The following is a 14893-nucleotide window of genomic DNA, read 5'->3' as shown; positions in this document are numbered from 1 at the left end:
GTCCCTCTTGCTTTCCAGATCCTACCTCAACACCCGCACTGTACAGATATACCACTTTGTAAATAAAGCACTTAACCTCAGCTGCTGTCTCTGTGTCTGGTTTTGGTCTCGCTCTCTGGACATTTAACCCTGCGTTCTTGTCATCCTGTCTGTGTTTGTACCTGTGGAGACCTTGGTCCAAGCAATGCTGGGTTCAGGGTTCCCAGTTGCTTTGCAGGGCAGGAACACGTCATCCTCTGCCAGCACTGACACGCTCGCTGAGGAAACTGTGGTGATCTGAGGTTTCGCCCCACCAGCTCCAGCTGCCAGCTGCCACGGGAAAGGAGGTGCAGGTGTAGGATGCCGGGAACTGAGTCGTTCTTTAAGGAAGTTGGACATAAATCAATAAAAATGTTGAACAAGTTTTAGGTTTATCAATTGCATTTTATATTAGCTCTGGACATACCTCCAAGAGGCCACCCACCTCCATATGGAGTCAGAGAGTAGGGAGGAGGGGTTGAGATGAAACCGTTGAGTGGGGATGATGACGGTTTAGCAGGGTTCGAGTGCTTTAGCAGGTATGTGTGAGCAGCAGTGGGTGCTGGTGGTTTCAGGATGTGATGTCTGCGCAAGGTTGGAAGAGTGGGTTTAGGTTTAATTGTGGGTTGAAGATTATAGTAGCTGGTCCGAGGTTTGGGTGTTACTATCCTTCTGAGCTGAGCGATGCGATCAAGCTGGGCCTGGGAATAAAAACAAGACAAAGTTACACATTCAGCATTTTTTTATGTATAATGGTACTAAGTTTCTAAAGTATTAAAAGTCCCATTGTCAAAAGAAGATTTGTAAATGACTTTAATTAGTGTTGAAAGCAAAAAAGCATTCACATTTGAGAATCATTTTCTTTGGCAAAAAAAAAAGTATCGCACACTTTAAAAATTCACAGTTAAACTAAAGTCCAAAAAGACATTCATGTAAAATTTACTTTACCAAACAAAAGACTATAAGCATGTGCAGAGTCTGAAAGCCACCAGTAGTTCATTTTAAATGAAACTGGCAATGCAATGGTTTTTTTTTGGGTTTTTTTAAGTTATAAAAAATTTGATGTTTGCAATACATTTTTGTTGACAAAGCAATGTGTTTTGGTGCTTGTATGACCAAAAATCCCTGAATAAGGCATACTTAAATAAAGTCCAGCCAAATGTATGACGTGCAAATAAAGAAAAAGATAGGAATATGTTCTGTAAGTACCTTTTTCTCATGTCTGAAGTTGCTCAGTAATTTGAAAAAATCCATGTTCCAACAATTTCTCTATACATTTTTTGAAGGTGAATAATTTTTTGTATGACTTTACTAATAGAGAATTTCCCATCTCATCACTGAGATTAAACTTCACCAAAAGTAGTGCAAACACTTAGTTGAGACAACATGAAATGCAAGGCCATTAGGGTCAGTATTAAACATTTAAACCTTTATATACCAAAAATAATCAACTAATAAATCAATGAAAAACCTTTTTTGTTGTACTAATTCATTTCCATTCACACTGGATGGTGACTGTAGGCAAACTTGGGAAACCTCCTTCATTGTGAAGGTAAGCATGATGCTGCTACACTACTTGTACTCACCAGCCAAAATAGGTTTTCCTGCTATGTCCTTCATCCCTGATACACTCTCCTGCACTCTCACCCCGCTCTGTACTTCTGTTCTGCTTGACTCTTTTAGATTGCATCAGGAAGCACCTATGGGTATTGCTTTTACATTAAGATGTAAATATGACCTTGCCATGGTCACAGTTATAGACTGGGCAGGACATCAGTGAGGCCTGTCTTGATTCAAATTCTCAACAACCATGCCATGCCGGTGCATGTGGGCCCCACGTCACAGATACTCTTCCAACACACTCCTTCATTCTCCACCCACTCTATTGCTATCCCTCGTAATTTGGAGCCCACTTATGTCCTAGTACACGTTTGAAAACCTCACCAAGACCCAATAAAGACCGTCCAGGTTCTGGTTGATTTTTTTATGTTGTAGCAGGCGTCATCATCCAGTGTGAAGAGCAATCAGTGTCATTCAGGGTCTGTTAGTTTCCTCTTTATGTTGAATTTGTACTTCTAACATGTTGCAAGGTCCTTAATCTTTCAGCAAAGTGCAAGTAGAATGTTATCATACCAGTCTGTATCTATTTCTGAGCCTTGATAGGAACAGATGATCTCTTTGTTGGGTTCTGCTGTCGGTGTAGTGATTCTGATGATGGGTATTGGATGGCACGTATCTGGAGTTCTCCATTGCAGGGACAGTAGGATTGGGTTTTACTGTTTCAGCTGTTATCTCTGGTCTGTTGGTCACAAATGAGCCGTGAGCCCATGGGTGTGGGAAAGGCCAGGGTCGATGGGTGGGTGCAGGGTGTGAGTCAGCACCTAGGAAGAGAACATGTACTGTAACTAGGATTTAAGGGACGTTTCTGAACAAAACACCAAGTCAACATTACTGAGTGAAGTAAACAAATATATTGTTTACTTGATATTTCTAACGGAATTATTTAAATACAAACATTTGAAAAGAAACGTTATTACACGGTGGCAGCATTTACCTTGCCTTGGGTGAGGAAATGACCTCTGACCTGGCCAAGAAGGATAGATGGGGTAGTATTGCTGAGGATGATGATGGGCAGACCAGTGGGAAGTCGGAGGAACTCTAGGAGGCTGGAAATGTCTGCTTGGATTCACTCCACCCAGTCTTCCTGTATTTCTCTCCTGATTTGTGTGTGTAACCCTGGAGCTGGTGGTTTGCCCTCCTCCTGGGTTAGTGGGGTGAAGCCATGGGTGAAGTGGCTCCATAATGGCAACATAGTGGGTTTCAGGCTTTTCATTTGATTCTTTTCCTACTTTGTCCTCTTTTTGTATACCCCCTTCTATTGTTCTGCCTGACGAAAAGTCTTTGGTGGATGAAGTTCTTCTATGGGTTGGTGTGTTTTGTTTTGGTGCAGGTTGAGCATTAGGTTTCGGTCTGTTGTGTATTTGAATTTTATTCTGTGTATTGTAGCTCTGAGTGACCAGCTCCTTTTTCATTTTTTCCTGGTTCTTTGTTAGTTTTTCTTGCTCTTCCATTGTGATCATACCCTTCCTTTTATTGTCTACCACAGGCCTTTTATTGCTGCTGCCTTTTTGGACAGTTTGCTCTCTAGCATGTGGTGTCTCTATCCCAGATTTCCCAGAGTTCACTAGATCTTCAGCACTCCATAGAACTGGACTTTCTACTTTTGGAGGAGGAATTGTAAAATCCTGCCTAACTATAAAGGTATTTCTTTCTGTAACCAGTGGAAAGGGGGTAATGTTGTTGTCAGTATAAGTGTTATGAATGGTTTTACTGATCAAATCTTCTGTAGCATCCAAACTTTTACCATCATTGTAATCATACTCCTCATAGTATTTGTCATAATCTTCCTCTGTCTGGTACTCAGCAGATGAGGGCTCATGATGTTCTGTGGTGGTTGGAATAGGGATTGTTGTTGTAGTAGCAGAGGTAGTAGTAGTAGTAGTGGTTGTAGTTGTAGTAGTAGTTGTGGTGGTTGTTGGTGTGGTGATTATCATTTGAGGCGTGTTAGTTGAATGGTGGATAGGGTTTATGGGTGGATGGATTCTTCTCAATAAAGGTTTTCTACGTCTGTGAAAGGGCCTTCTTCTGTTAGACAAACCAGGAACAAAGTTGGAGTTTCTTCTTCCCTCCCCAAGATGTTTATTTTCCAAATTATTGACAGGCTGATTAGCTCCAATACCTGTGGAGTCTGTGATACCTTTAACTTTTTCTGTGACCCTATTAACATGCTGTCGGGATGGGTCTGTGCTTTCAGAAAGGGAAGGTTTTAGAACCTGCCGATGATTTTTTAGTATTTCAGGGACTTTATAGTGATCTTCTTTTTTCTCTTTCCAAACATTTTGGTGTAAGGAAGACGTTGTTGGGTCAGTATGAAAAGGGGTAATAAAATACTGTAAATGGGTATTGGTCCTGGCAGTTGCACCTATAGTTACAGGTTTGGATGTAGTTCTTTGGATAGTTACAGTACTTGGCTCTTTTAGAGGTTGCTCTGTGTGGAGAGGAGCACCAGGTTTAGAATTAGCCTTAGCCAATATCGCTGCCCAACGATTTGGATCTAATTCCTTAATAGATTTATTGGGGTTTCTCTTTGAATCTTTCATTCTTTTAAAAAACCCATTCGGTTTTCTAAGTGGTCGCAAGACCTTCTGTGGGAGCTGTGTAGCAAAAGGACGACTAATTTCCTGATAATCTCCTCCTGAACCTTCTTGTTCCTCAACAGCAAGGGTCAAAATTGTCTGCTGTTTTTCAGTCTGCACTTTATATGAAGTCTCTTCTCCTATGACTTCCACTATGTGAGACAGCATGTCCACTCCATACAGATTGGAGGCCAAGCAACTATATTCACCTGCATCCTCCTGTGTCATCCGTTTGACAACCAAAGTCCCATTTGACATCACTTCTGCTTTTCTTGTCTGCTGTGTGGGGAGGAGAACTTGGTTTTTGGGCAGGTACCACAGCGTTTGACTGGGCTGAACTGAGGTCACCTCACAAGGAAGAGACAGTGAGTTCCCCTTCTGTACTGTAATCTTCTCACCATTTAAAGCTGTGGGGCCGAGTGAGCGCTCTTTGATAGTAAGTCTCAGTGGCATCAAGTCCACTCCGGCTTTTGTTCTGATGATGCAGTGGTAGAGGCCTGAGTCAGAGAGGGTGGCATTTAAAATGATCAATTGGCCTCTTTCAGAAATTTCTATCTTACTGGTTGGATTTTCGACTGTGGACAAATCTGGAAGCATCCACTCCACTTTTACTTCTGAGGCTGAAGTTCTGACGTTGCACTCCAAATGAATCTTTGAACCCTCAAAAGCAGCCTGAACCCGCCCAGTTGTCCCTCTGCTTATTAATGCCCACAAAGAACCATAGTTATCTTCATCCTTCCCCATAAGGCTGTTGATGTCTTTTGTAATTAAAGTAGTGAAATCCATTACAAGTTTCTTTGTGGTTGTCTGTTGCCTATTTAGTTTCAGTGTGATTCTAGGTTGAAGCAACCATGAAGGTTCTGCTTCTAAATATCCTTTTAATTCTGTGAAATACGGCGAGTTCTCACTTACAACTTGGACGTACTGATAAGTAACTCTGCTTGTATTTGCCCTCTGTTGACCTCTCTCCAAAATCGCAGGGCTTTCATAGTAATATGCAACCAGTTGCCAAAGATTTTGGAGTGTTTCTCGATCAATTTCGCACTCAAGAACAGTCATCAGTGATACATTTACAGATAACTCCATGGGGGAATGTGAATTAGCAGCCCACGTCATGAGTGAACTATCTCCTGGATGGCGCACATCACATGCCACATGAGCACGGTTTCCATGGCTGTCAGACAGAACAATGGTCAATTGACCTAAAGGTTTTTCCAAGTCCCGAGTGTACGGGAGGTCAGGCTCCGCTTCAGTTTCAGCCCATATTGGGTTGTCCCATTGTTTGAGGGGGGAACGAATGACTGGTCGTTCGCAGGTAAGCTTCCCTGGACTCAACCCCAGGAACTGAGTCCCGTTCAGATGTTGAGGAAAGGAACACTGAGGGCACGTCTCAATGGAGCCACGCTCCTTTTTACATTTTATTACTCCTGGGGGAAAAGTAGGGATGAGAAAAAAGATTAATGGAGTTTTGAAATTAAATACAACAGGGGCAGAAAGAAACACATCAAAAGAGAGTTAGAGATGTATACACATGGGTCAATGTTAAGGCAACACTTTCAGCTAAAGTCCATACATCTTCAATTACAGAAGGTCCAGTTCCTTCGTTCTGACAAAGTACTAGGCTATAAACATAATGATAAATTATTAACTGTACTGCGAAATAAATAACAACCATATGGTGCCGATCAACAATGTTTTGAGGAAAAATTCAATAACAAATGTGTTTTTAGACCTCTAAATAAGAAAGAAATGGTAAAGATGAAGTAAATTGTTTGGTCGTTGCACCATGATAGAATTCAGTGCAAGTTTAAACAACTAGCAAGCCTAATGATGGAACAATTTGTTAATAGTACTATGTTCTATTTTTAAACTAAAACAGTTGTCTGAGGCCTAAAAATGCTTTATTTTGATTTTTTAGATTGGTATTATTTACCCATTGGGTCCCAGTGCACCATCCTAATAAAGGAAATAGGCAAGTCAAAAGTTACTGTACTTCAGGTATTGCTAGGTTTTATATAAAGTAATGGTTCAGTCCAAATCGAAAAAATATGTTTCACTCACGGTATGTTCTAATTACAAAACTGGAAACTAGTTATAAATGATTAACTCAAACTTAGCTTCAAAACTTTCCTAAACGGTGTTTAATTAAATAGATAGTTTTGATCTTTTGCAATGGGATTATGAACAGTTAACGCTGGAATACATAACTGTGTAATGTGAAACTGGTAACAATGTAAAGGTTTATTAAAACAGTATTCACGTGAACCTATGAAAGTTTGAAAACTGGAGTGGTTTTAAGACAGACAAATCTGTTTGGACCCAACCTGATTAGCCTTTATAAGCTCCTCAATATGGTCCAAGCAGACTCATTTTCAAAATAACCATGTAAAACATGTTACAATTTTTCATGAGTATTTCATGGATTGCAGCCTTCATCGGTTCATCCTTGCCTTCATGCGTGGAGCTCCATTCCACCAACCAGTGAAGCCGGCAGTCACAGTTCCAGGGATTACCGTGTAGAGTCAGGAGCTCGAGTCTCAAAGATGTCTTTAATGTTGTGGCAGGAAGCTCCTCTATCAAGTTGTCTGATAGGTGTAAGTGTCTAAAACAAAAACATGACAATAAATTCATCAATAAATGGTCTTTGTCAAGATATAGGATTGTCATTGAGCTAAAGTACGTTTCAGTTCTGAGATGAATGCCAAAAATTTCTTACTTGAGTCCAGAGGTCCAAAAGCTTCCCAGTACTGACACAGTTATGAAGGTATGAGGATGGATGTCTTTGAGAAGGTTCCCCTCCAGCTGCAGGAGTTTTAGCGAGGTCAGACCAGAAAAGGAGTATGGCTCTATAAACTCTATGAGGTTGTGGTCCAGGTGGAGTCGGACCAAACCAACAAGACCTTCGAACAGACCAGGATTCACTGATGTGAGCTTGTTGTAACTCAGCTTCAGGATCTGTTTAAAAGAGAAGGGTTATACGCACATTTATTGAACAGTAAAAACACATGTCAGTGACTATATTAAACACTGAAGGAACTCACTCCCTGCTTATCCAATTCCTGAGCATTAAACAGACAAATGTAATCAAGACTGCCTGTTTGACTAATGATAAGTCACGCAAAGTCCAGATTGTTTTGCTTTATGTTTGATGCATTGACATGGATCCTTGCTCTAATTAAAATCTAATTTAGTCTGTGATTGGAGCCATATGAATCTCACAATACTGATGTAATCAAAGTGCAGGTAATTACTAGATAAAATGGGTCACAGACAGAGAAGAATTGCCCTGGCTCTGTTTGTGCAGTTCACTGCATTCACCAATGTGATCCAGTCTCTTTAATGCATAATCTTTTAAAGATGTGTCTCTAGAACAAAACAAGTGTGACATTTAAAGAGGCAGACTAACGTACAGTTTGTGAACCAGGACCTGAAAACCAGAATCCGCTTCTGGCTTTGCTGAACCTGTTGTTTTCTCCAGACCGCTTCAGTAAAGGTTCTGGAGCACACGTGAACAAACACCACGCAAAAGCTCAAGTGTTTGTTCACGTGTCTTACACAAATGAAAGTTCCCACAAGTACTATCAGTACATGTGCACTTTTTGTTAACTTGGATCTGATGAAACTGTTGGACCAGAACAGAAAACTAAAAGCAAGTCCAGTATGTTTCAAAAGTTCATTTTTAATCTTGACAAAAGTGTCATAATTCAGTTAATTTGGGTGGTGGTCCCAAGTTCATTAAGGAGATAAATGTAACCAGAACCTTTCTGATAATAGTAATTCAACAACTTATTTCCTATATACAGGACTTACTTTTGTAATATTGTAAGTTGTGCCAAAGGTGGTGCCAGTAGCCCTTTAGCATCACCTGTGTCTGCCACTCCCTGACAGTAACACTTTGGATTGCCTTGCTGAAAAGTGCTATATAAATAGATTTCACTTCACTTCACTTCACTACTCTTAATACGACAGGCAGGCAGAAACACTGAGCAGAAAGTAAGCTTTAGACAAAAACTCCAGCAGTAAAAACTACGAGTCATATTGAAAACAATTTCTAAAACTTAAAGACACGCCATACATTCAACATCCAACACACCTGATTTGAATCAATGGCTGATTAACGGGCTTCTGCAGAACATGAAGAGGTCATTTAACCACTGAATCAGGTGTGTTGGAGCAGGGAAACAAGTAAAACATGCAGGATAGTGGTCCTCAAGAACCAGGATTGGAGACCACTGATGTAGGAGATATAACAATTTAAAAATAGCCTTCACTTTTAGTTTCAAAGAGAAAAGTCTGAGCTCAGATACATTGCAAATAAATGAGTTTGGATGTGCACTTCATGCACACTGAGGAGATTTGAGGGAAAACCAAAAATCCTACAATAATGAGAGACACACACTGGGTGAAAGAAGGCAACAATTTTGTATAAAATTTATAAAAAGTATAAAAAGTGTAAAGATTGTGGAAATAAGAATTTGCAAAAGTCTAGGAACGCTTAAACAGCTCAAAGTCAGAGTGCCATCATCACAGTGTATGTTCAAAAATCTGAGGTAAAACCTTCTGAATTAATAAAACTTGAACTGTAACTGTGTAAAAACAATTAAAAAAATATCAAAATGTCAGTCATGTAAAGTCCAACTTCTTGTGAAACGTTTAGACGTTGAATGATGTTTTGACTGTAACGAATCTCTGAGAAGTGGTTTTCCAAAGAGGGCTGGGTTCTATCACCTATCATATGCATTTTTTTTGTTGTGTGTGGACATTTTTTGAAGTTTTTGCGCACATTTTGTCTATGCCGTACTGCAACCTGTACAATGTGCTGCAACTTAAGGTTTCTTACACTATTCCTTTTCGAGTCACATGTTTTGATGTATTTTTTTGCATAGGCTTTTCTAAAGCTGAAGGAACGAAAGGGACAAATCAAAAGTAGGAGAATAACAGCCGAACAGTAATAGGGTTGCTTCGGTGCTCATGCGTAGGCACCCTTAGTAAAGAACCGACTGTTTAGTCTGTTGAAAGCTCAGCCCAGAGGTTTTAAATGAAATGGTTCATACACATACAAAAGCACAGAAACATGGACGCATTGCACTATAATTAGCATGCAAACCCACACAGTAACACAAAACGTCTACCTGTAGTGACCTCAGGCTGTAGAACGTCCCGTAGTGAACCGTGCTGATGTCGTTTCCATGCAACATGAGCATTTCCAGTTGTCGCAGCGACTTGAATTCTGACCCCTCCACCTCTGTCAGGCTATTATAACTGTAATGAGAGAAAAACTAGACTTGTGAAAAAATGTTAAGTTAAAATTGTTGTTTGTTTATCAGGGATACAGGGTCATGGACATGAAAGATATAGAAACTTTTAAAAAGGGGCACCATAGACATTTCAGACAACCACAATGATTTTTTTTTTGTCCTTAAAGCTACATCTTATTGAGTTTAGAAACAAAACTACCATGATGTTTATTCATTCCAGCATTCTTAGGCAGCAGCAAGAATTGTCCCATATTACCTTTGGAGAATTTGTACACAGTAAATGTATTTTTATGTAACAGAATTTCAGACATTTTAGTTGCAGGTAACTACAGTCCATATTTACACATAACTTGCTAAGCAGCCCTTCTTTAAAATAGTACTTTGGTTCTTTTAGAATGTAAATGTTATTTCACAAACCTTTTTACGTAGCTTCAGTTTCACATCACACCATAATTTTGGCAGAAATATTCTGATGTTCCTGCAGATAGTACCACCAGGCTGCACTGGAAATGCTCTGTTAGTGCTTGAAAATAACTTCCAAACTCTGTGGTTATAATAGTGTATCGCAAAACTGACAATGTAAACGTTTTTAAGATAACAATCACATGAACCATTATAAAATTTGTGAGGTAAAAGTTATTTAAGGATGTCAGCAGATTACTTGGTTTTGCTTCATATTATTTATACCCAGTAATGAATGACGGAACACACTCTTTTGAAGAATGTGACACACTTAAAGTAATAACAGGATTTCCTACCATGAAGCTTTACATGAAAATGTAAAAAAGCCTCGACTACTGCTCGCAAGGTGAAAACGCACAGTTCAGAGTCAGCAATTAAAATGGTGAAAACTGTGATTCTTTGCAGAGTTGGAGGGCAGTGAAAGTTCTGTCTGTATGACAGAGATCCATGTGGAAGTCATTACACTGTCTGGAGTATCCCACATTGGGCTAAATGCTCTTCCTGGTTTAAACAGATGTTATTAAATGAAATGCACAATAACAAGTTTTTATTTTTTTCCTTTCCCGTTGGCAGGTTGATGTGATTTTTGAGATTCCACATCTTGAGGCAAGAGACACATCTCTCTGAAGCATTCAAGGCAAACAAACAACAACAGAAAAAAAAGCTGCAAGAACCTATCATGTTGTCTAAAAATATTCTGTTTTGGGTAATAGTTCTGCTGTTTGATGCACAACATTTAACTTTCAGTGATAAGAGTACACAACATGATTGAGTCTTACCCCAGGTTAAGTCGTTCTGTGCCTTTAGGAAAGGTTTTTGGTATGGTGGTGAGGTGTCTGAACGTGCAGTGGACCTCTTTAATTCCCGGACAGCTACAGCTTCGCGGGCAGGATGGAACACCATGAACAGAAGCAATCTAAATAATGTGCAAAGTGCAAGTTTGAAGAAAAAGAAAAAAAAAGAACACATGGGGAAAAGAAGGAAAAGGAAAATTGTTGTCAAGATATCAGGAATCCAACAGACAGGCGAGGAAGTGTAAGAAAGTAGTAAATTCATGAAGGAGGTGTAGAAAAAATGACAAATTGATCAGATCAGACATTTAGGAACTGATAATTTACACAAATATCAGTAATACAGTAGGTGAAACAAACAGACTTAAGCCAGGGCAGACAGAAAATAGAAGAGGCATGTTAACATCATGTCTAATACCAACAAATACTTAAAATATAAACTTGTTTCAGAATCTTTATGTAATTTGTTTTTCAAAGTTTATATATAAATTGGGTTGCAAAAAGTATCAACTCCCCTGTATTTTATTCTGTTACAGAACAACCTGGAATTTAATGGATTTTCAATTTTATTATAAGTAATATACTCAAAGAATACTCCAGATTAATGAAGTTAAATGAGGAAAAACCTTGATTTAAGTGATTGTGCATACATATGTGTCTAACATCTTTGTGTTGAAGCTCCAGCCATTACCTTCAGAAGCCACAAACAGTAATAAGTTAAAGAAGATCCACATGTGGCCATTCAAGCATTAAATTATCTCAGTATATAAACAGCTGCTCTGATCATCCTCAAAATCATTACCAGAGAAACACCTCTAAGTAGTGTGGGCTACCACCAAGCAAGAGGCAGCATGAAGACCAAGGAACTCTCCACACGGGTCAGAGACCAATTTGTGGAAAAGATTAGTTAAGTATAGGAATTTACAGCTCTTTGCAGAGATCTGGCTCCTTTGGGTCAGCTCAACAAAAAGAGCTGTCTATTTTGGCTCCCAAACAGCTCTTCATATTATACTACTGGTGAGGGGCCTGTTCAGAGCCAAAAGCACTGCCTTTGAACTGGCTCTGATTTGCCTATTTCATCTCCTAAATGGCTCTTTAGAAGCTGGCTCAGAGCTGTCGAATCCATCACTAGTTGGGAGAAAAAAAAATTATCCCATTACCCTGAATATCCAACGTTGCACTATTGAATCCATTATTAGAAAATAAAAACTAAAAAATGCCGCCTCAGCAAACCTGCCATGAGAGGGCCGTCCACCAAAACTCACAAACCGGGTAAGGAAGGCATGAATCAGAGAAAGAAACAAGAGCCAAAAGTTAACCGTGATGGAGCTGGGAGCTAGCTGTTTTGCAGAGATGTACCACTATAAGCTGCACAGAGCTGGGCTTCATGGAAGGGTGGCCAAGAAAAACAAAAACAAAAGCAGACTGTTTGGAATTTGTTAAAAGGTATATTGGAGACTCCCCAAAAATGTGGAAGAAGGTGCTATGAATCACTGATCATTTTGTTCACCAAGAACAATAACATGTTTGGCACAAACCCAACACCTTTCATTATGCTGAGAAGACCATCCCTATAAGAAATCATAGTGGTGGAAGCATTATGCTGTGAGTATGTTTTTCAGTGGAAGTTGTCCTTCCAGCAGGACAATGACCCTAAACCCTCTGCTGAAGAACACTCCACTGGTTTAGGGAGAACCAGTCAATTGTCCTGAAATGGTCCAATCAAAGCCCAGACCTTAATCCAACTGAGAACCTTAAAGATTGTTGAATACAAGCATTACACATCCAACCTGAAGGATCTGCAGCAGTTTGGTTCTGAAGAACAGGCAAAAACTCCCGTGGTTAGATGGGTCAAGCTCATAGAGACAAACCTGAAGAGACTTGCTGCTGGAACTACTGAAAAGGTGGCTCTACACAGTGTTGGGTTTGAGGCGGTAAATGGATATGCCCTCTGAAATATTTTGCTCGTTTAAAGTGGTAGTTATGTTGTGTAAATTAAAAAAACACACTCCCCGCTTCAAATTCTCTCAAAATTCCAGGGCGTAAAGCATGAAAACAAAGATTGCAGCGGTGGGGTGGTAACTTTTGCAACCCGCTGTATTAGTTTTTCAGCTCTCACAGGTTTGTAATGAACAGCCTTTGCTGTAGAGATTTACCGTTTGTAGAAGCAGTGATGAAAACAGCAGGTGAAACCATGCTGCAGCTGACCTGCAGATGTTTCTGGTGCTCCACCATGGCACCATGACTGGATGGCTGTCAGATCAGAGCGCTCACGTCATGAACATACCTGCAAGGAATGAGCTGTCATTAAAGTACAGATTGATGTCAACAAAAAATACAAAGAAAAGACAAGAGAAGGAAAACTTTCATTTGAGACATCAGACTAATACACAACACCATACCTATCATCTGGTGTGCAGTGACAACTTTTGAGTTGTTAGATGGATCTATGTTTTGATGAATGGCTACACTGGTAATTACAAATACACCCTATGCTCATTAATCTACAGAGTATTGGGTGCATTATCAGGATACACGTACACCTGATGAAAAAGTATTGGACACTATAAGGAAGTGAAAACACATTCATAAAGACTAACACGTTTAGCAATGGAAGATGTACTTCTTTCTGTTGTTGCATTCACTCAACCTTTAGATTTCATTTGGTCTCCATAAAGCCCTGAACTTAGAAAATGACAGAAAAAAATACGCATAGACTACTCTTAAGGCAATAAAAGTTAATGTTTGTCATCTCATATGACACAATCAAAAATCCTTGAAGGAAACCAAAACAGGAGGAGCATTAAATCTGCTACAGTTAGCACAGCTAAAACCTAACCTTAAAGATCAACCATACTGCATTTCTCCCCATTTTTTTGCATTTTCTTTTACTGTTTCTTAAAAACAGAAAAAGAAAATGTGTTTTATTTCACAACTACAACTCCATAAACAGCACAAAGTGAGAAACTGTAAGGGCTTTTGTTTTTACTGAATCCTGGCTTCATAGTAACATCTCTGACTCAGCAATCTAGCTGGACAAACTAACAATTTTCTGTGCAGACAGAGGAGGAGGAAGAAGTAAAACCTGAGGCGGTGAACCTTGTGATCATAAACTATATGTGGCACACCAACAGTGTAATTGTTACAATTCACTGTTCACAGGTGGACTATGTGGACATTAATGACGGTCCTTTGACCAGCTGTGAGAATTCACAGCCACTCTGATAATAGCTGTGAACATCAACCCTACCCTATTCTAACATCCAGAAGGCGCTAGGTTGTTAATCAACTAGAAACTATTTATGTGAACAGTTTTTTCAAACATTTTATCAAAGTTGGAGATTTCCATCATGTAAAAATCAAGGCATGATTTGGCATGGAATGAAGTCCTGCAGTCTTTGTATGCTCTCCTGCAGGAAGTCAGTACACATCTGTTGTAACTAGACCCTGAAGAGCTGACAAACTGGCACTGGGTCAGAGTTAACGTCTGTAACGACCCCACACATGTTCTACTGGGGAAAGATTGGGAACTGGCTGGTTACAGGAAAACCTCAACATAACTCATATAGTTCATAGACACTATTATGTGGACTGGTGTTGTCTTGTTGAAAGATTCTGTCTCAGGAGGGGTAAGACATGTTGACACAGGATGTCACTGATGTAGTTCTGGGCCATTAGGGTCCCCTAATATGGTACCAGTGGTGACCTGAAGTCGGACCCTATGACTCCCCACACAGGTGTGATGTTGGTGTGTGTCTCTCTACAAAGTTGGCAAGATCTGTCCTCTCTCCTCAGTGATGCCATGCACACATACAAAAGATGATCGTTCATGGTAATGCAGAACCAAGATTCATCAATGATCATGATACAATGTCACTTGTCATCAGTTTATGCCTTCCAGATGACTTCTCTCCAAACACAGCCATGTCTGATCTGGTGTTAATGGCAGCCTATACATGGGATTGTGAACTTGTAGTGAAGTGTCTTCAAAAGGTGGACGTTCTTCTGGGTCTTCATAATTGCAGCAACGATGTACTGATCAAAAGAAAATGACTTTACAGACATAAGTTATCTTTTGAACAGTGAGACTTTATTCAAGACAACAGAGTCTGTGCCGAAACCGGGAACTTCTGGTCCAATCAGTGAAATCCCCCGTTTCTCTGGGGCT

General features: G+C 39.8%; 1 protein-coding gene across 2 annotated transcripts in view; it reads right to left on the bottom strand.

Moving 5' to 3' along the window:
- The window catches only part of si:ch211-159i8.4 (matrix-remodeling-associated protein 5), a 44757-nt gene that overhangs the window by 21630 nt on the left and 8234 nt on the right, over positions 1–14893 (bottom strand). The window contains exons 2-10 of one of the 2 annotated variants that reach the window (XM_017423135.3): positions 12882–13012; positions 10714–10850; positions 9347–9476; positions 6931–7169; positions 6665–6816; positions 2573–5641; positions 2152–2399; positions 446–719; positions 162–359 (exon numbers count right to left, since the gene is read on the bottom strand). In XM_017423135.3, the coding sequence (XP_017278624.1) occupies positions 162–359; positions 446–719; positions 2152–2399; positions 2573–5641; positions 6665–6816; positions 6931–7169; positions 9347–9476; positions 10714–10850; positions 12882–12968 (4534 nt within the window). In that variant the 5' untranslated portion in view covers positions 12969–13012. The remainder of the gene's footprint in view (positions 1–161; positions 360–445; positions 720–2151; positions 2400–2572; positions 5642–6664; positions 6817–6930; positions 7170–9346; positions 9477–10713; positions 10851–12881; positions 13013–14893) is intronic. The other variant, XM_017423136.3, reaches the window with a different exon arrangement.

The sequence above is a fragment of the Kryptolebias marmoratus genome, linkage group LG9, assembly GCF_001649575.2.
Source record: "Kryptolebias marmoratus isolate JLee-2015 linkage group LG9, ASM164957v2, whole genome shotgun sequence".
NCBI lineage: Eukaryota > Metazoa > Chordata > Actinopteri > Cyprinodontiformes > Rivulidae > Kryptolebias > Kryptolebias marmoratus.
This window is presented reverse-complemented; position numbering and strand designations above follow the sequence as displayed.